This window comes from Stenella coeruleoalba, assembly GCF_951394435.1.
Source record: "Stenella coeruleoalba genome assembly, chromosome: 2".
In the NCBI taxonomy this organism is placed as follows: domain Eukaryota; kingdom Metazoa; phylum Chordata; class Mammalia; order Artiodactyla; family Delphinidae; genus Stenella; species Stenella coeruleoalba.
Window position 1 is genome coordinate 135533763 of NC_137147.1, and position 21565 is coordinate 135555327.

Sequence of the window (21565 nt, forward strand, 5' to 3'; positions counted from 1 at the left end):
GGAGTTGGACTTGACTACATGTCTATTCTTACAACAGACAAAGGCCCAGGAACAGCCTGAAGAGCCTCGGAAATGAGGTCCCTTGAAGTAACAAGACACCAGTCACTCTGCAATAACTAAGATCACCAACATGGAGAGAAGGAGCCAACATGGAGAAAAGGGTTTTCTAAGGCAGGGTCAAAATGGGGTGTGTGTATATACGTGCTTTTGTGTGTGTCTCTATGGGTGGGTACACACATGCATGTGCTGCTAAACTCCTACCTTTAGGAATAAAAGCAGAAGTATTAACCTAACAGTCTTCTGGTCATCATCTGGAAATGTTTGGGAATGACTGACCAGGGACCAGGATTATAAGAACTGTTAAGTTTGTTTTCTACAAAGGTTACCAGTGACTCTCTAAATTAAAACAAAAGGATCCCAGGGCTTATCTTTTTTTAAAATTAATTAATTTAGCTTTAAAATTTTTGGCTGCATTGGATCTTCTTTGCTGCACGCAGACTTTAGTTATGGTGAGCGGGGGCTACTCTTTGTTGCAGTGCATGGGCTTCTCATTGCAGTGGCTTCTCTTGTTGCAGAGCACGGGCTCTAGGCGTGCGGGCTTCAGTAGTTGTGGCTCACAGGCTCAGCAGCTGTGGCTCGCGGGCTCTAGAGCGCAGGCTCAGTAGTTGTGGTGCACGGGCTTAGTTGCTCCGTGGCATGTGGGATCTTCCTGGACCAGGGATAGGACCCATGTCCCCTGCATTGGCAGGTGGATTCTTAACCACTGCACCACCAGGGAAGTCCTGGGCTTACCTTTAAGAGCAGCAAGGGGTGAAACTGGACACTATAGTCCATTCCATTGCCAGGCTTGAGAAGAAGAAGAATGGACCTCAACAAACAAAAGAGTAGTGGCAGCTACTAAAGGAATAAAGGACAACATGAAGGCCAGGGACCTTCTGCATGGAATCTGGTCTAAGTTTAAAAGGGATCTTTAGCCATCAAAAGATCCATGTGATTGCCTGAATTCCCCCACCCTTACTCAGTCTTAAACAGTATACAAAACATGGAAAAAATTTTAACTTTGTCCATGTATATACTTAGGCTGAAGAAAGTCCTTTAGCCTCATTTCGCTCAGTAAAACATAATCTAAGGAATCAAAAGAGTCATAGGCCTATCAAGAATCTGATTGAATGTATGGCCCTCTTCACAGAAAAGAGCATACACAAGTTTTGTATAGAATTTCAGAGAGTTTATGGATGCTTGGTTAACATAACCTCTAGCTTAGGGAGAAGGAGTTGGTTTACCTAATAGACTGTAAGGTTTTCAAATGACCAATCTTCATAAGAAGTGGGATGTCATGGATTCCCCAGAATCTACCCAGCACCTCTCACCTCCTTTGGGTGGTAGGTATTATCTCCATTGTTGTTCATTCCATTTCTGGTAATGATCGCCAATTAGATTCAACAATATTATTCAGATGCTTTCCATCCTGGGTATTCCCAAAGCCACACACGATAAAGAAAACTTCAAACAAAATTTGGTGACATTTTTCTACATTGACCATTCTGGTCTATGAAATCCCTGATGCCCAAAGAGAGCTCTGATCCACGCACTGCCTCTATTGCTAGTTTCTTTCATTCATGACCCTAAACACTGATGTTTTCTTTTAGAAACTTTTTCTCGGGTGAGTTTTCATTATTTTCTTTATGACTACCATACATATTTTAGATGCAACATACACAAAGGACATTTCATCAGCTTTAATGCTCTCTCCTTCAGCAATATGGCCATGGTATTAGGAGAGTTTCCTCGAATCTGCACAATCATTCCCTACTCAGTTAGCTTCTCCTCCCCTGTTTTAAGACAGGAAGTAGTTGGGTTATCCTATCACCATCACAGTTCTGTACTTGATAGTTTTTTCTCTTTCTCACTTGTAGATTCTGTCTGAAACCCTGACTCAGCATCTTCAGCAGGCGGTACTGTAGTCACTGGACCAATCCCCAGCCTTGACTTGTCTATGGGAACTGCAGTGACATTTTGATCAAGGGGAGGAGATCTGGAAGTTATGTGGTTGAGGAAGGAGATAATCCCTAGGGGGAGAGAAGAATTCGAGGTGAGTTTCAAGAGACAGATGGCCTTTTGGCTTTTACAATTCTAACTCATTCTTTAAATACTCAGCTCAAAATGCCTCTTTTCAGTGAAGCCAACCCTCCTTCCCCCAGCAGGCTTCCATTATCCTTCTGTGCTTCCATTTCATTATTGTACTTCTTACATGGTTGGAACAAAGCTAGAACCTCCTGGATGTAAATCATAGTTTCACTACTTTCTGTATTGTCTTAAGCAAGTTACTCAACCTGTCTGTGCCTCGGTTAGTGGTAGAACAGTTTACTAATTCTAACTTTTCAGACTCCAAAATCCATGCTTTTTGGCCACGTCACGCGGCATGCGGGATCTTAGTTCCCCAACCTGTGATCCAACCCGCACCCCCTTCAGTGGAAGCACAGAGTCTTAACCACTGGACCGCCAGGGAATTCCCAATCTGTGCTTTCTTTACCATACCACTCTGCTTCTAGATGTATAAGTGTTCTTAACAGGAACAGTTAGTGTTTCTATTTCTCTTAGATTCCACGTCCCTTCCAAGAAGTGATTTCCCCTCCTATCCTTCTAGCATAAAGCAGGGAGGGGACTGACTCACCAGCAAACATGTATAAGAAGTCACTCCCCCAATTAATATGATAGGTCCATAGGAGATCTGATTCCATGGCATCTCTAGAATGCCAGTGAACCTGTGCCAGAAATAGGATGAGGCAGAGGAGCAAGCAGGAGGCTAGGAGCAGAAGAAAATACGTCATATCCCTTAGTGTCTTCAATCTGCCTCAACAGCCACCCCCAACTCTTCGTCTACTTCCAGACACCATATTGTATAGAAAGGATCAAGAAGATAAGAATTCAAGGACTGACCAAGGTGGGAGAGAGAAGGAGCCTGGCATAAGTTAACTAATGGATGTTTTTTTGTTTTGTTTTGTTTTGTTTTTTTGCAGTACGCGGGCCTCTCACTGTTGTGGCCTCTCCTGTTGCGGAGCACAGGCTCCGGACGCGCAGGCTCAGCGGCCATGGCTCACGGGCCCAGCTGCTCCGCGGCATGTGGGATCTTCCCGGCCCGGGGTACGAACCCGTGTCCCCTGCATCGGCAGGTGGACTCTCAACCACTGCACCACCAGGGAAGCCCACTAATGGATGTTTTATACAATAAGACAAGGCAGGTAGCTGGCAACTTGATGTAATAATGAAGAAGAGAAAAGGGACAAGAAAAAGAGGATGAAAGCCCACACAGAGGAATTATGTTCCCTCAACAATTTTACCATAGTATTACCCTGCCATCTAGGTCTGTACCTGAGATGAAGCTGAGCATGGATACCTTCAGATCCAAGTTAGGAGTCATTCTTCCTCTTCTAGGGAGGCAAGCTCTGAAGAGCCAGCCAAGAGCAACAAGTATGGTGAGGACAGAGATGAGGAAGAAGGCCCTGGAATATTGGAGGTAATCTGCCAAGGAAATGGAGAAAGGAAAGGCCTGGTTAGTCCAGTGGGGGACCTCTCCTTAAGAAAGCCAGATAGAGTCTTAGAGAAGGGAGTGAAGACGAAAGAAGATGAAGCTGAGCTTGCTATGTGGCATCCGGGGCACAAATAAGGATCTTCTTTCCCAGCTCTTCATTGATACTTGGAATTTTTCACTATGAAGGCAAAACCTTCACTGTAGAACTAAAGGTACTATACAAATAGTTCTGGGTACATTAACACATTAACTTAGATGTAAACTAGCTTATAAGAGGTGTGACTCTAACATCACAACACAAATTTAACCTTTTTCTTGCTCCTAATTCTAATTCTAAAAGTAATACATGTTCAATATAAGCATTGGAGAGACTAGAAAAGTACCAAGAAGCAGCAGGAATATCAGCCACAGTCCCACTATCCAAAGACAACCGTTGTTAGCATTTTATTTGGCTTCTTTCTGGTATTTTTCTATCCTCTCTACACAGTGGATATGATACTGAATTTCGTGATTTTTAAGAGGACTATATGGTAAGATTTTCCCCAGATTACCTGCTGTAAACATCATATTTAATAGCTACAAGATAGTCTATCATATCAACACACTTTGCTTAATGATTTTATCGTTGTTGGAGTTTGTTTCTATTTGTTTTTTCTCTTTCAAATGTATCTGGCGTGTACAGTCCCTGTCAGCCTGTGACTATAAAATTAAGTCATATTTACCTGAACTCCCATACTGTAATGATTTCAAGACCCAATTTACTGGACTGCAGGAATTTAACACCCCACAAATATCTCCTTTTTTTTCCTGAGAGTCTCTCAAGGTCCCGTCTCACATGTGTTTGAGGACAGGTCTGCTAAAGTTATTTTGCTCCAATGCCCTTACCCTAGAGCCACAACACTCCTTCTCTCTCTTATCTCTTGGCTCCAGAGCTCTGCTCTCTTTGGCAGAAGAGGGAGCATGCCAGCCCATACTTTTGGCTACCATATCCCTAACATGGAATAGATCCTTCCCTTGACTTCCCCAGCAATGTTTTACAGATTTAAGAAATAGAGTAACTTACAATTACACGTAGATGTATGTTTCTGAGATACCACGGATCCGCCACTATCTTCAATATCCTTTATAGCAGGGGTCCCCAACCCCCGGGCACCTGTTAGGAACCAGGCCACACAGCAGGTGGTGAGCAGCAGACGAGCAAGCGAAGCTTCATCTGCCGCTGCCCATCGCTCACGTTACCGCCTGAACCATTCCCCGCCTCGAAAAATTGTCTTCCACAAAACCGGTCTCTGGTGTCAAAAAGGTTGGGGACCACTGCTTTATAGGGTGCCTCCTGGTCTAGCTTATTTTCTGTCTCAGTGTAACAAGGGCCAGGTCATCCCTACCACTGAAAGTTCTCTAAGCACTTCAATGTCTAAGAATCCAAGTCCATCTTCCAAGTAACCCAGAGAGAAGAGTACCAAGCTTATCCCAGTTGACAAACTGCCTCTTAAGTTTTATTTTGTTCTCTAGAACACATCACTGGCTAACACAATCGATAACAGTAATTTCCATTAAGAGAAACCACACTCCTACCCACAGAGGTCAGGTGTTATGTGGCCCCAACAAGTTAGCCACATTAAAACATGATAACCCAAGGGCAGCACGTTTTCTGAATTAGCCAGTCAGAACCATCAGCCTAGACTGAACCATTCAGAATTAGCCAGTCAGAACCATCAGCCTAGACTGAGCTGCATGAAGCCCAGTGTGATAGGTATCTTTTGCAGTATTGAGCCCCCAGTCCCCCATGGGCCTTAGCAGTCCCTGTCTAGAGCCCTGGATCCTTGCCTATAGATCCCTTGACTATAGCTAGTAGGACCAAGGAAGGGTACCAATTTAACTCTGATCCTTGGATATCTGGATTTGGGACTGACTGATGCTAATTTCCTCTTTTGCTTGCTTGAACCAAGAAGATATAAAGCTAGCCTGGTATATCCCCTTTTTCAGGCACTTACATACTAATAAACAGGAAAAGCTGAGCTGTAGAGATAAAATAAAGCATAAACAAAGTTGAGTGACAAAGGAGCTCTGGAGAGACTGAGTGACTGTCTGGCTTGATTTTCTTTGCCTGAGATCACAGCCTCTTCTGGAATTCCCTGAGGTCCAGAAAACTTCCTGCCTTTGGGAGTCTATGAGATGCTTCTGAGTCATTATAAAGAAGTTCGCTCTTTAGCTTATGCTATTTCAAATGGGTTCTGATATTTAGAAAACAAAATATCAACAAAAATATCAACAAAATATCAAATATCAACAAAATATCAACAAAATATCAAAATACCAACTCCTGTCTAAGATATGTTACAGTCCAGTCTTTCTTCTACCATGAGGGGAAGAATGGACCTTCACGTTCTTCTTACAATCTTCTCAGTCTTAGCTGCTCACCTCCTGAAAACCCCATAAACAAGATCACTCACAAGTCCACAGGAACAACTAAATATCTGCAGCATAGTACAGTCTAACGCCTCAAAGGAACCAAGTCTACCAGTCATAATGATATGCAGAAAATTATCTAACCAAACTAACTAAACACTTACCTTCAGAGTCTAAAACAGCTGCATTTGGCTAACTTCATAGTCTTTTAAAATTCATGTAACAAAACAAAACAAAGGTCTGAAAGGTGAATTCAAGCCTCTACCTCCTGTAAGAGCAAATCCTATTTCAGCTTTTAAATAGCAATCTTTATAGCAGCTTACCCATTAATAAAAGGCCTTACTTGTATGTCTCAGTAAGAATAGAAAAGATCCTGGATGGATACCCAGAACCCTGGAGAGGAAGCTTTGAAATCTTCTTAGTATTTAGATTCCCTTGTAACCAGTTGGTACATCAGAATAAATCATCCCTACACAGCCTGTGGGTGTTTATTGTGTGATGGTTCCTGGGGTCCTGGCTCTGGACCAAAGACCTATGCTTTCTTCCCCACCCTCTGCAAAAGACAGTTCAAGTTACTCTCTGTGGCAACACATTCTTTTACATTATGGTCTGATCTCACCTATGCTATGGGGGAAATTAGCAGAAAGGTCTGTTCCATGCTGTGACCTAGTAGTAAAAGTGAAGGATGGTATCCTTTACTCCCATCCTTTCTTCATCCCATTTCCAATAGCTATGGCACAGAGGCTATCAGTTATCTAGAACCAGGGGAAGACAGAGGCAGAGGAACAATGGCCTGAAGTAAGTCCAGGCCAGGAACATGAGCACACATGTACTTGAGCCCACTTGAGATAGCCCCAGTGAAAGTCTCAGAAATGACTGGGGGGCTTCCCTGGTGGCACAGTGGTTAAGGATCCACCTGCCAATGCAGGGGACAGGGACACAGGTTCAAGCCCTGGTCCGGAAAGATCCCACATGCCACAGAGCAACTAAGCCCTTGTGCCACAGCTACTGAGCCTGCGTGCTCCAACTACTGAAGCCCGTGCGCCGTGCGCCTAGAGCCCATGCTCCGCAACAAGAGAAGCCACCACAGTGAGAAGCTCGCGCACCACAACAAACAGTAGGCCCCGCTCTCTGAAAATAGAGAAAGCCCCCACGCAGGAATGAAGACCCAATGCAGCCAATAAATAAATTTATAAAAAAAAAAAAGAAAAGAAATGACTGGGGACTCCATGGGAGAGGGGGCTAAATTCTTGCAATCCAGTAGGTAAAAGTTTGAAGTTCTTGAACTTGGGCAATAATCTATTTGGGCAATAATAACATATTATTGTTACAGGCTGATGAGGCCTGGACATACTGATTATATTTGGGGAGTTCCTTATGAGATCTGTATTGCAGACTGATAACTGACCCTAGAATTAGGACTAGTTAACACTGGAAACAGGGTGGATACTTGACTTACAATTGTGTACTTAAGGACTCACTTAGTTGACATTCTCCAAACGATTAACAGTTGGTCTCACAGGTGAATTTAAGGCTCCAAGAAATAAACTGCTTTAAGTGACAACATTTCAAGATTCTGACTCATTAAAGACTTAAATAATAATCTCAAGGCCTGAGGTTTAGCCTGGGTTACATAAATATAATTGCAGCTTAATTTTTATGCCTATATCTCTCACTCCATTTCTCTAGAAATGGAATTAGTGAGTGTAAATCTCTGAATGCACATAATCATATTGCTTTGGTTGTTCCTATTTATGTGTCCTCAGTGTGTATGGGAGTGTGCAGCGTTGTGTATTACCATTTACAGATCTCTTTTAATGTCATGGCTGAAAAATCCTATCTCATCGTTCATTTGATTTGCCATTCTTTAATGGCTGACTGAGGTTAAAGTCATTTTTCCCATGTTTATTAGATATCTGTAGTTTCCGTTTTGTGAATTGTTTATAAAAAATTTATTTATTGGGGTATTCGTCTTTTTTGTAATAATAATTTGTATATAATATATATAAATATTAAGGCCATTAACCTTTTATCTTTCATATTTGTTGCAATTATTTTCTCTAGTTTTTATTTTCAGTTGAAGATGCAGTTGAATTCTCTGCCTGCCTTTGAGTTTAGTTTCTTCCGAAGATCTCGCTTTACGATCCTTCTCCTTAGTTCCAAATACAAAGCGTGAGCCCAGGCCAAATAAGTGATGCTCCACTTCAGGGTTGGGCCTAGGTCCCCCCTCCCCCCAAATCTGGGACTCCTGTTTATCTAAGAAGTGAAATAAACACTTTACTCATGTATGTTTTCTTTCGCAATACCTGTTCTTTGTGTAAATGTTTCTCTTGCAGATGTTGGGGAAACTCTTTAGTGTAGTTTTAGCTTTCCTGTAAGTCTTAGTTCTGGTTGAAAAACCTCATGCATATGGTATCTTCTAGCCCCAGACATTTATTTTTAAATATTATGTGTTGCAACTTCAGATTTACTTAAATTCACATAAAATTTGACAATTTAGTCTCTAAATAGCTGGCATTTGTTATACTACATATCTGACATGCATTTAACTTCTCTTCTGTTGCTAGCATAAGAACAAACTGACCTTGAAAGTTAAATCTGATGGAGGTTGAGATACTTTGCTCTATCTCCCAGCTATGATCAATCACTTCTGTTTCTGCGAACCACATTAGAATAACAATCTCTTTGCATCACAGGAACAGATAATAAACGACAAACGAGTTCTTCCCAGAGGGTAAAGAGACTATCAACTCATAATTTGGGAGAGGAAACAACCTGGGGTAGGAGGGAGAAAGGGTACACCAAGGACACCAAAGAGAAGAACGGCCATGTTCACAGTCTGGCTGAGATCCCTCCTAGACTTGGAGAGGTGAGGGGCAAAAGATCTTGGAGGAAGAAAGATGAAGGGCCATTGTGGCAGAAAACTCTGGAACTGTGGGGCCTGTGGCATTCAATTTAGTGGCACTCACAGGGTGGCTTGGGTGTGTGGCTCCAGCACAGCTCATGGTTGCATGAGATCCAGAGTCCTGCGTAGAGCTCAAGGCCATCGTTGATCACCAGGAACTGCACCCAGTTCAGTGGGGACATGCAGATCAGCGTTAGGAGGCTAAAACCACAGAGGCTGCCACAGAACATTCGGATGTAGGCGTGTGTCTGGTCCACATGCTGCTGCAGCCTCTGGGGTGGCATCGAGGCACCCGGATGTTGGTTGGTGGGGAGGGTAGGCTACAAGGATGAGGGATGAGGGAGATATTGCCTACCCAAAAAGATAACCCTTGACCCCCAGGGTCTCCTGCTCTTTTCTGCCTCAAGTACCCCCACGTGGGTTCCATTGGTGGATAGCTTTCCCTACCCCTTCTATAAAAAACAAACATTTCTGGGTCATCTTTTCCCTATCTTTAGGACACTCTGTCTAGACCCGCCTTTAAACAAGTCCTCTTCTTCCCATTTGAACTACAATTGGGTACCTCCTCACCCTTTGGTATTTCCGGTACCCCTTGACTTTGGGAACCTTGGGACAGTAGAAGGTAAAGGTTAATTGCTCCTTCGTCTCCATCTTGGCAGCCAGTTCACGTTCTAACTGCCACGGAACTTGTCTCAGCATGTCCTCATACACACGGACAGAATCCAAAGGGGTTGGAAAGTGGGATCTATGGATCCCATTTCTGCTTCATACTCTGGGTCTGGTCAGACCAGGAAGAAATCGTCACGTTCTAAGCATGTGCATGTATGTGTGATGCTCTTCACCCTCCTTCTCGGACTCCTCCTGACTCCTTTATTAAATAAATCCACAAATATTTTGTCACCAGTTGCTGTGTGTCAGTCAGGCTTTGTGATAGGTCCTGGGACACAAAGATAAATAAGACATAGTTCCCTAAAAGCAAATAAAAAAGGATAACTCTGATGTCTCCAGGACTCAATAGTTTGTGGTTATAATTTAAGATTATATGATCTTAATCTACCAAGATATATAAATACAAATATGTTTATGTATATAGATATATCTCAGCAGCCCAGAATTCATGTTCTTGCCCCAGTTTTAAGTGGAAGACCCCAGGTGTGTCTCATAGTTGGAAGAACCAGTCTGTCAGCCATAGGCCTTCATTCGGCATCCACCTTTGTTTTCCTTTTTTGCTCTGGTTCCCCCTCTTCAATACCCTCTACCCATGAAGCCATTCAAGGGTACAGCCTCTGCCAAGGCCACTGCTGACACAGGGTCTGTAAAAATGCCAGTATTCCTACCCCAGGGGGCTACCAGCCAACGTGCGGAAAGCTACCCCTCAAGATAATGCAGCAGAGTTGGGTTCTGTGTGGAAGTGAAGAGGTTGATACAGAGAACAGAACGTTTAGTACTGTCAGCGGGAAATTAGGGAAGGTTTACTGGAAAAGACAATGTCTTAGCTGGATTTTAAAGGAATTTGACAAATAAACAAGTGGAAGGGAATGTGAAACAAAGAGAATAGTATGTGTCAAGTCAGAAAGCCATGAACACCATGAAGTTCTCAGGGCAATAGAAGCAGGGTGGTTCTACTGGGTGCAAAATCAAAGATGAGGATTGAGGGTTGTGTATAGAGGTACGGGCTAGATCACAAAGAGTCTTATGCCATGCTATGCAATTACATTGTGAAGTTTTAATTGCTGGAATACTCTAGCCCTACTGGCATGATTGTAAGAAAGACTTTTGCAGCTGCATCAAACTGACTTGTACGGCATATCTGTTAGATACACGTGTATGGCTAGAGAGCTAATATAGGCTGTGAATAGACAGGCCTGTGTTTCCATCCTGGTTGAGCACTTACTTAGTTCCGACACTTACTGGCCAAGTTCCTTTGGGAAATTTCCTTAACCTCACTGAACTTCAGTTCCCTCATTTCTAAAACTGGGATAATAATCATTCCTGTCTCATAGAATTAATGTGAAGATGAAATAAGATAACACACATAACGCTCTTAGCACAGTGCCTTCATAACTGCACAATAAATATTATTATTGATGGATATTGATATTATTGATAAATATACTATCAATGGTGAGCAATTAATACGTGCTTGCTAAATACTATCTATTATTATTATGTTTTAACTGTCTTTCCAAGATTGCTCGAGCATGGCCTTGACACAGCCCACTGTGAGATAGATGAAATACTCGTGTTAATGGAAAGGATGCGTCACCCCTCACCCCTCTAGTAGCAGCACTAAACAAGCACATTACCAAAGAGATGATACTGATGTAAGGAGGTCATTTTGTGAACAGTGTCTGATTTGGCAAATGATGCAACCCTCTGGCTATTAAAGGAATAGGTCAGGCACCATTCAACTCCCAGGCCTATTTCGAGGCCTATTTCAGCACTACCAAAAAGGCAGATGTTCAGGCCAGCTTGGAACTTGCTAGGGCCTGGGATGCATATGACAAAACAAGCATTTATTCACATCTTATGGCTGTGTATATTGTGATTCACCTACTTTAAAAAGCAATTTGGGGTCCCCAGTCTGTGCCACCACCTCCGCTTCCAGGCCGGCGGTGCCCCACGGGAAGCATGGCCGTGGACAGTGGACCGAGTGCTTTGAGCACAGAATGATACTGTGTGGAGATGCTGCAGAAACAATAACATGATGGCTATTTATGTTCCCTGCTGCTCCCTGCAGAATCCCAAAGCTCTGCTCTTGCATTGAGGGCCTTCGATGTGGAACTGGCTCAGGCTGATTAAAGACTCGGCCTCTGAGAAAACAATTGGACTGATGTGAATGCAGTTTTGAAAAAAAAACTGTGGACTAAATAAACTGTGATAATCCGCCCCATCAGCCCGTGGCTATTGAACTGCAGCAGGTCTGCACACCAGCAGAGCAGGGGCCCCAGACTGACTTCACAGAGCCCCAGGAAGATGGAAAGCCAGGGCCCCACGTGAGGGACTGAGAAGAAAAAGTCGATGGGAAGCTGCTGTCAAAAGACATAATCTGACCAAAAAATGGCTTCTCAAAATCATTGATGAAGGAGAAAAAAGTTTGGATGACACTGCATATCATAATACACAGAAACTGTACAGTTATACAGAAAACACACAGAGCTCTCTTCCTTATTTAAGACTAGAAGTATTGGGTATAAAGGATCTTGGTGCAGGTCATGCCACAAGTCACCCTGGAAAAGCACAAGGAATTGTCATATACATAAGAGCAATGTCCTATCATAGTGGCCGAAAAACGGTGTTCCTTCCCTCAGATATTTGTGTGTTTGACAAATACAGCACATGGTGTTTCACAAGAGGGTTTTCTACAGAAGAACCAATGATAAGAATGTGAGAGACATAATATACGTCATTACTAGCCGGGCATATTTGTACTTAAAGCATGCTAGGTCCTTCCACAAAGTGAAAGTGAAAACTTCCTGCCTTTCTTCAGGATGCTTTGGAGGACTATTTAAAGAAAATTCAATATGTGGATTTTGATATATTCTACCCATCTTGATAGCAGAAAAATACATTACTTCCATTATCTTTGTATACTCAGTCATAGAGAAAAAGGTATTAAAATAATTTTATGGTACTGAAAAAAAAAGCAATTTTGGTTAGAAAAAACGTAATGTAACATCTTTGTGATCTTGAAGTAGACCAAGAAGTTTTCTTTTTTTAAACAGGACACAAGGGACTTCCCTGGCAGTCCAGTGGTAAAGAATCTGCCTTCCAATGCAGGGGACGCGGGTTAGATCCCTGGTCGGGGAACTAAGATCCCCCATGCTGCGGGGCAACTAAGCCTGCACGCCACAACTACTGAGCCCCGATGCCTCAATGAGAGAGCCCACGTGCTGCAAACTACAGAGCCCACGTGCTCTGGAGCCTGTGCACCACAACCAGAGAGAGAAAACCTGCATGCCACAACTAGAGAGAAGCCCATGCACTGCAACGAAGAGTCCACATGCCACAACTAAGACCCAACACAGTCAAGAAAGGAAGGAAGGAAGGAAGGAAGGAAGGAAGGAAGAAAGGCTAGCTATCAAAGCCTTATTTAAACAGGACATGAAAAAGCATTAACCACAAAGGAAAATTTTGATAAACTGAATTATGCTGAACTTAAGAACTTCTGTTCACCGGAAGATACCATTGAGAGAGTAAAAAGACAATCCACAGAGTGGGGTAAGATATTGCAACGTTTATATCTAACAAAGGGCTTGTAGCAAGAATATATTAAGAACTCTTACAAATCAATAGGAAAGAAAACAACCTACTAGGAGAATGAGCGAAGTCCTTAATTAATGCTTTGCGAGACATCAAAATGGGCAATAAACATATAAAAAGGTGCTCAATTTCATTAGTCATCAGGGAAATGCAAATTAAAACCACAATGCAATATCTCTACACTTCCATCAGAATGGCTCCAATGAAAAAGTATTGGTAAGTATGTGGAGCAACTGGAACTCTCATACGCTTCTTTTGGTAGTGTAAATTGGTAGAATCACATTGAAAAACTACTTGACAGTATCTGCTGGAGCTGAATAAACACATGCCCTTTTCAATGTACGTAGGTACGCAAAAGCAAAGTGTCCTTATGTCCACCAAAAGACATGTATAGTGCTCCCAGCAACACTTTTTATAATAGCCCCAAACTGGGAACTACCCAGTTGCCCAGCAGCAGAAGAATGGAAAATTGTGGTACATTCATACAAGGAAATACTACACAGCAATATGAGTAATCTACAAGCACATGAAACATGGATAAATCTCATAAACGTAATGCTGAGCAAAAGAAGCCAGACACAAAAGAGTACATATGTATGATTCCACTCAAATGAAGGGCAAACCTGGCAAATCAGTGTTGTCAGAAGTCAGAAATACCCTTGGGAGGAAAATGACTAAGGACTAGGAGGGGACATGCAAGGGACTTTTGGGGTGTTGGAGATGTTCTATTTCTTGATCTGGGCACTGATTACCAGAGTTCTATATTTATGCTATACTTTAACAAAGAGTTAAAAAAATTAGATACATATATCGAGAATCTTTTTTTAAGTCAAGAATCTTAAAAATGTATCTTTTGTCTTGGTAATTTCACCTCTAGGAATCTATAAAATCAATATTTTATTGTTATAGCTTATTTATATAACCTTATCTACTAGGAACTGTGCTAGGTGCTTTACATACATTAACTCACTTTTTAAAAAAAATAAATTTATTTATTTATTTATTTTGGTTGCGTTGGGTCTTCGTTGCATCTTCGTTGCTGCATACAGGCTCTCTCTAGTTGTAGTGAGTGGGGGCCACTCTTCGTTGCGGTGCGTGGGCTTCTCATTGCGGTGGCATCTCTTGCTGCAGAGCATGGTCTCTAGTCGTAGTTGTGGCTCGCAGGCTCTAGAGTGTAGGCTCAGTAGTTGTGGCACACGGGCTTAGTTGCTCCGCAGCATGTGGGATCTTCCCGGACCAGGGCCCAAAACCATGTCCCCTGCATTGGCAGGCGGATTCTTAACCACTGCGCCACCAGGGAAGCCCTGATTAGACAGTTTTATTAAGGATAGTGGGCATGCTTATCTTACTCTTGACTTTAGTGGAATGAACTCTATTGCTTTTTGTTTCATATGTACATTCATTTTCATGTTAAAAAAGTTTCATTCTATTTCTATTTCATCAAGATTTCTAATTTAGAATAGCTGTATCAAAGACCATATGGTCTTTCTTTTTAACCTATTTAACATAAACATTGCCTTAATATGTTTCACATTGTTTAACTAGTTTTGCATTCCTGTAGTAAAATATGTTTGGACAGGATATATTAATCTTCTGATATACTTCTAGGAGTATTTGTTTTTATAGTTGGCCCAAGAAGTACTTAGAATTTTAAAAGTATATCTACATGTTTAGATTTGTTTCTTCCCCTTAATTTTGATACATTATGGTCAAAGAACATGTCCTATAAGAATTCAAAAAAGTAATGTTTACCTTTTTGCCAGTTTTTCTAAATGTCCTGTGGACATTTAATAACAACTTATGAGACACAAAATTTTAAATATATTTCTGGGGGATATAAGATTCTAAACCTATTACAATTAAGTTATTAATGATATCATTCAAGATGTCCCTATTCTTATTTTCTCTGCACTTGATAAAATATTCTCAGAGAAATGTTAAATGTCTCACTATGATTATAATTTTTTCTTTTCCCTTATATTTCTTCTGGTTTTTGCTTTATATATATATATATATATATATATATATATATATATTTGTTAGGTGTCTAATGGTTTATGATGTCTCTCTTCTTTGTGAATTGTACCTTTTATCATTAAAAATATTCTTCTTTGTTCCATTTAACTTCTGTGTGTCTTGGGTTTTTTCACATGTTAATCAATGCCTTCCTTGCTCTCTTTTTTGTTTGCATTTTTCTGGTACATCTCGGACCATTCTTTTAGTGTCATCATTTTGGTTTCACTTAAAATGTCTCTTATCAACAACATTTAGACTGTTCTTTGCTCAATTTGAGAGTCTTCGTTTTTTATTGGGGGGATCTAACCTATTTACATATAGGGTGATAGTTTAGATAGATTGGGCTTATTTCTACCCTCTTATTCTTTGTATTTTTGGTTAATTATATATTCATGTTACTTCCTCCTGTACCTTTTATTTTTCCAGAATGATCCAGCTTCTTCTTCTGTAATGATGTGGAAGTCATGTATCCTGTTTCTATCTTGCTAGAGCTTATCTGTCAATTTTATTAGATACATCTAAAAAATTAATTTCAAGGCATCAACAGTAGCAATAAAAAGATAAATACTAATGTTGGAAGAGAGTAATGAAATGGGCATTTTTACACATTATTGGTGGGAATGTAAAATCTTACCCCATGGTTCCAGGTGTTTATAGTGAGGGGGTGGGGGAAGTAGCCCTGATTACGTGGCTTAAACCAGGGAGGGCCTGGGGCTATCTCAGTCTCATCCAAGCTACCAATGTCGATGAAATTTCCAAATGAAAAGCCAAGTATTCTTGGTGAGAAAGGATGAAAACAGATGTTGGCATGGCAACCAGTACCCTCTACAATGGTCATTGTAGCATTGTTTACAACTGAGAAAACTTGGAAGCAACCTAAATCATAGGGAATTGGTTACATTATGGAACATGTGCACTATTCTTTTGTTCTTCTGGGGCGATCAAGAGAATCTTGATTTGGGAATTCCCTGGTGGTCCATTGGTTAGGATTAAGCTCTCTCACTGCCGGGGCCCCAGGTTCCCGGGTTTGATCGCTGGTCAGGGAACTAAGAACCCGTATGCCTCACAGCGCGGCCAAAATTAATAGAATCTTGATTTGCACAGAGCTTTGGAAGATAGTGGGGTCTCCAGAGGCATAGATAGGAGAATAAGACCCTGGGGCTAGAAAGTCATGGAAAATTTTGGGTCTTGTGCAATGAATGTCAAGTCATGAGGGAATAGATATTATAAGGAAGTTCAAGTAACTGACAAGCAAAGAGGAAAACTGACCAGAGAAGCAGATATTCAGAGAGGAACAGAAAAGTCATGAGTAGTCAGACCCTTGATTTCTGCTCTTTCTGAGGTCTGGTTTTCTGTTTTTTGGGGTTATTACGTGTATCACTTCAGTAGACCTCCTTTTCCCTGAAATAACATGAGTCCCTATTCCTTGCAAGCAAAAGGCATGTCATGGAGATAAAATCAACATATTGTGACAGTGTGAGGGCTTATGACAGACCTGCATTTAAAGATAAGAGGCAAGTCAAATTATCTGGTAAGCCCTTTATCCTAATCTACATCTCTGAGCTCAGCCTACTCTACTAGCTGCCATCCCTCCTCTGTGCTCCTTTTGTCTCTCACAAACTTCTCTCTCACCAAAGTCCTCTTTCCCCCTAATTTTTAACCTTCCTTCCTTTTTCCCTTGACTATTTCATATGATCTCAACTGTCATCTTTGAACAGACGATGCCCAGAGCTCTCTTTTGAGCTCCCAGCCTGTATTTCCTTGGCTCTGCTGGACATTCCAACTCCGTTGTTCTTCCGCCTCTTCCAAAGCAGCATGTCTCAGAGCTCATTATCTTTTTTCCAAAACTGGCTCTTCCTTTTGTATTCAGTTAATGGCACCATGATTCCCTCAGGAAACCAGACTGGTACACCTTTTTCTCTCTTCTTTCCCTTGACCCCATCCCTACTTCACCCAGTTAGTTGCTGAGTTCTGTCATTTTGTATCTGAAACATTACTGCATTTGACCCATATCCCCCTTTCCCACTGTCACTCCTTTTGCTCAGATCTGTTTTGTTTTTTAAAATTTTTTGGCCATGCTGCGTGGCATGCAGGATCTTAGTTCCCTGACCAGGGATTGAACCTGAGCCCCCTGCATTGGAAGCACAGTCTTAACCACTGGACCACCAGGGAAGTCCCATCAGATCTATTGAAAGTTCCCTCAGGGCTTTAGTTTTTCTAATTATCTGACCATAGAAAACCACCTGTGTAAATATCCAGGCAATTTTTTTTTTTAAAGTCTATGTGTAGGCTAGGATTGGATAGATATAGGACAAGGCCAGTTATTGCAAGAAACGTATGTCTAGAGTTAGGGAAAGTTGTTAAGAATTAGGGAGGGACTTCCCCAGTGGAGCAGTGGTTAAGACTCCACGCTCTCAAAGTAGGGGGTCTGGATTCGATCCCTAGCCAGGGAACTAGATCCCACATGCATGCTGCAACTAAGAGTTCGTATGCCACAACTAAGGAGTCCACAAGCTTCAACTAAGGAGCCCACGAGCCACAACTAAGGAGCCCACGAGCCACAACTAAGGAGCCTGCCTGCTGCAACTAAGACCCGGTGCAACCAAAAAAGAATTAGGGAGTAAGCCTGAAAAGATAACTAGAATAATTATACGACTAAATAGGAGAGAAGAGGGGATAAGGCTCGAAGAAAAGACAAACTGGACACAGAAATATTTTTAGTATCCCCAAGGAATGCTGTACATGTTTAGTAGTGGTAAATTGGGTAGCATTCTGTAATTCTGGAAACAGCATGGGAGGAGCTGGAGGTAACAGGGTACAGCAGAGGTAGGGATGGCTCCATGTGAATTGCGATGGGTCTAAAGAGAGTCAGGGAGCATGGATAATTTGGACCATCTCCACTTCTGTAAACTTTGACAAATTAAACAAAGCTTAAGTCTCACTGGTCTGGCTAGCCGATGTGGAAGAGGAAAAATGAAGCCATCGATCTCAGGTGAATTGGGGTCTGCATTTCCTGAGCCCCATAGCATGTGAGAATGGTCAGGTTGTTTTAGAGAGCTCTGAGCCAACAGGCTCAGCCTCAACCTCAACCTTAGCCTCAGCCCCAATCTACCTGCACACGGCTTTCCCCATTTGATTCATCCTATATACGTTAATGGATTAATCTTAGCCAATTTCAGCTCTGGTCTTGTCACTCTTCAGCTAAAGAAATTTCACTAGCTTCCCACAGACTCAAGAGTAAAATCCCAATACAATCTTCAGACTAGCTTTCAAGGAAGTATGATAGATGTAAAAGCAATAGATTTTGGCATAGAAGACCTGGGTCCAAATACTGGTTCTGACAACTATCTATGGGGCCTTGGTCAAGTTATTTTAATTATCAGAGCCTGCTTCCTCATCTGTAAAATGTAGATGATACTCAATTTCACACAGTTGTTGTGAGAGATAAAGAAGATAACATGTATCTAGTACACAGTACCTTGATCAATAATTTCCTCCTTTCCTTACTTCATTACCCAGCTTCAACTTACTTTTTCTAAAATTATTTTTATCCGTATTTCTCTTTATGCACTATTGGTTCTAGTAAAACAGAATTGCTCACATCCCTGGTATCACACCAGATTCTTCAGAGATCTCTGCCTAGGTTCGTTTGCCATTTCATTCTATTCATTCAAAAATATCCATTAAATGACTATGAGGTGCCAGGTGCTGTTCCAGACCCTGGGGATCTTAAAGTGAACAAGTTAGATGGAGTTTTCTTTCTAGACTGCAGTCCTTCTCCATGGATTGCTCTTTCCCCTACACAATGAAATTCTGTCTTTCAAAATTTAATACAAATGCTTCCTCATTCATTCAACAAATACTCGCTGAACACTTACTATGTGCAGATTCTTGACTCAGGCAGTAAGGATACAACTGTGGAAAAGATGCCACTCATTCAGCATGTCGTCTGTGGAGAACATGGACAAGTAAAGAGGCTGCAATGAGGGTGCCATAAAGAAACATCCTAGAGGAGATGTCTAAGTGCTTCCCAGAGTTTCTCACATCAGAGCACACACAGGTGTTTGTTCTTGGCTGGAGATGACTGACCAGGATGTCTAGCTACCCCAGGCTCTGCCTGGCCACCCCAAGGATTGAGGGGAGGGGGTGGTCACTGTCTCAACACACTGGTACTCCATTCACAACATACTTGTTGGTCTGGTCTAGGCTAACACCTGAAGGATAAGTAGATGCTAAATAGGAGAAGAGATATTCCGGGCCTTTCACTTATTTAGTGAATCTACTAAATACTTATTATATAAATACTTTATTATATAAATACTTTATTACATAAATACTTTCTACTTATTTAGTGAATCTACTATGTGCCAGACACTGTGCCCAGGGCTAGGAATACAACAGTGAACACAGAACCTGCCCTTAAGGAACTTTTACTTAAGGGATACAGACAAATGGACAGGCAATTACAATATTGAGGTAAGTGCTCTGATGGAGATAAGCTCAGAGGGCTATGGGATCTTACCCAGGTGTGAGAAGTCAGAGATTTACAGGGTGGTAAAATTTAACTTTAGACCTTCAAGTAAGTGGTGGGAGTGGGAGGTGGGCAAGGCATTCCAAGGAGAAGGGAATATGGTAGAAGTGAGATAATCACGGCACATTTTCACCTTGCTATCCCCCCAAACCCTATGCTCAATATGCCATCTTCATCCACACCTCTATGCTTTGCCCATGCTCCCCTTCCCTGCCAACGCATGTTCTGGAAGCCAGCTCAAGTCACTTCCTCTTTGAAAGACTTCCCCAGGCAAAATTAGTCATTCCCTCCTCTCTCCTACGCTGATGACTCTACTTTATGAACCAAAAATCTGGACACATTGTCTGACAGTGAATTCTTTTTCTGATATGTAATTTTATTAGATGCTATAGATAACGGAAATTAAATCATGTTTTATTCATTTAACAAGTTGTCTTTAGTAAACAGAAAAACAGAGAAAACCACCAGATATTATATACTATATATTATCTGTGTCATTATTTTTGTTATTCATCTACTGTCAAAATTGATGGCAATGTTGTGTATATACGAATCTAAACAGTTTATCATGTTAAATAACTGTTCATTTTAATTTTTGCTACTATTTCTATGCTAGGCTCTGAACATTTACTTGTATTATGATGATTTTTTTTAACTTTTAATGGTTGTTCATTACTTTTCTGATTGTCTGACATACTGTCAGAGAGAGGATAACTGGAATAATATGTTTGGAATATTCTCTCAACAATAATCTCTAAGTATTTTCATTAGTAATTTTTACAGTCTCCTTATTTGGGTCCAGTTCCTTCATTTTGTGACTCTTCTATGTAAATTACTTCTCTCCTGGTACTGTGCTCTGATCATATAGTGGTGAGCAAGGAAGACAGGGTCCCTGACTCAGTAAGTAACTGTGTTCTCACTGATCAGCCCTCAAGCCTCTCGTGTATTAACCCCTCTGCTTCTGAGCAGATCCACTATTTTCTGGATCTACAGCTCTCTTCCTTTCCCACTGCTATAGTTCAAGGTCTTATTATCTTCCACCTCCAATTAAAAAAAAAAAAAAGCTCTGCCTAACTGGTTTCTTATCCATCCGACTATTCAACATGAGATTTCTAAAATGCAAATCTTTGGGCTGATTTTCAATTGCCCACAAAATTAAGTCCTGACTCTCGGACTTCTACGTAAACCCCTGCGGAACTTCTCTCTGGGTATAAGACCTGTCTTATCTCTGGGTATTGTCGAACTTGCACCCAAAGTTCAAGCAATGTCTTACTGCTTGCAGTAAGTACAGGACCTACCTGTTCGCGGAGTTTTGTCTGCGAGGAGAGGATCTGGGGGCGGTTACTAGGAGATTATCAACCATTAAAGGAAGAGCCTACACTAGAGGCTGGAAATGGGACGCCTCAAGCTTGCTGTGAAAGTACACATTTTTTCCCCAGTCGTAAGTAGATCCCATTTTTGTGATCTTATAATGCCCTCTCTAGCTGAGCCATTCTCACTACCTAATTCCAGACCCTTTCTGACCCACAGCATCAAAAGGAGCTGTGCTTTTAAGCCTCCATTTTTTTGTTTCTTAAGTTCCCTGGGCCTGGGACGTCCTTTACCTCCCAGCAGGCCTCGCGAGCCCTTATTCCGTGTTCACGATTCGGGAAACTTTCCTTTCTCGCTCGCCCACTCAGCCTCCCCACGTGGGGCTTCTACCCTCTGGTGCGCTTAAAGTTCTGTGACCGCAGGCCTGACACCTGCGGTGGTGCATTTAGCTACTGCTCCACCAGGCCCGTGAACCGCCTGCACCTGAACCATCACCGATGCCCCGCACCATCCACTGCACGCCACAGGAGCTCCCGGCTCACGCCGGGACTGCAGGGACGGGTAATCCGTCTTCCGGGGTCGCCGATGAAGAGCTGCC

The 21565-nt window shown here is 41.9% G+C and overlaps 1 protein-coding gene and 1 pseudogene across 2 annotated transcripts; one reads left to right on the forward strand and one right to left on the reverse strand.

The window, feature by feature from the left end:
- Positions 1–1858: 1858 nt before the first annotated feature.
- Positions 1859–9497, reverse strand: TMEM202 (transmembrane protein 202; the record flags this gene model as incomplete). The annotated part of the gene is made up of 5 exons (XM_079912273.1): positions 1859–2069; positions 2675–2806; positions 3373–3522; positions 8911–9166; positions 9417–9497. 5 exons carry the CDS (start codon positions 9495–9497, stop codon positions 1873–1875), a joined length of 816 nt encoding a protein of 271 aa, XP_079768399.1. The 3' UTR covers positions 1859–1872.
- Positions 9498–11622: 2125 nt separating this feature from the next.
- On the forward strand, positions 11623–12450 carry LOC307182380 (NADH dehydrogenase (ubiquinone) complex I, assembly factor 6-like; annotated as a pseudogene). The gene is made up of 3 exons: positions 11623–11767; positions 11848–12287; positions 12337–12450. The product of its transcript is annotated as an NADH dehydrogenase (ubiquinone) complex I, assembly factor 6-like (transcript).
- Positions 12451–21565: the final 9115 nt, after the last annotated feature.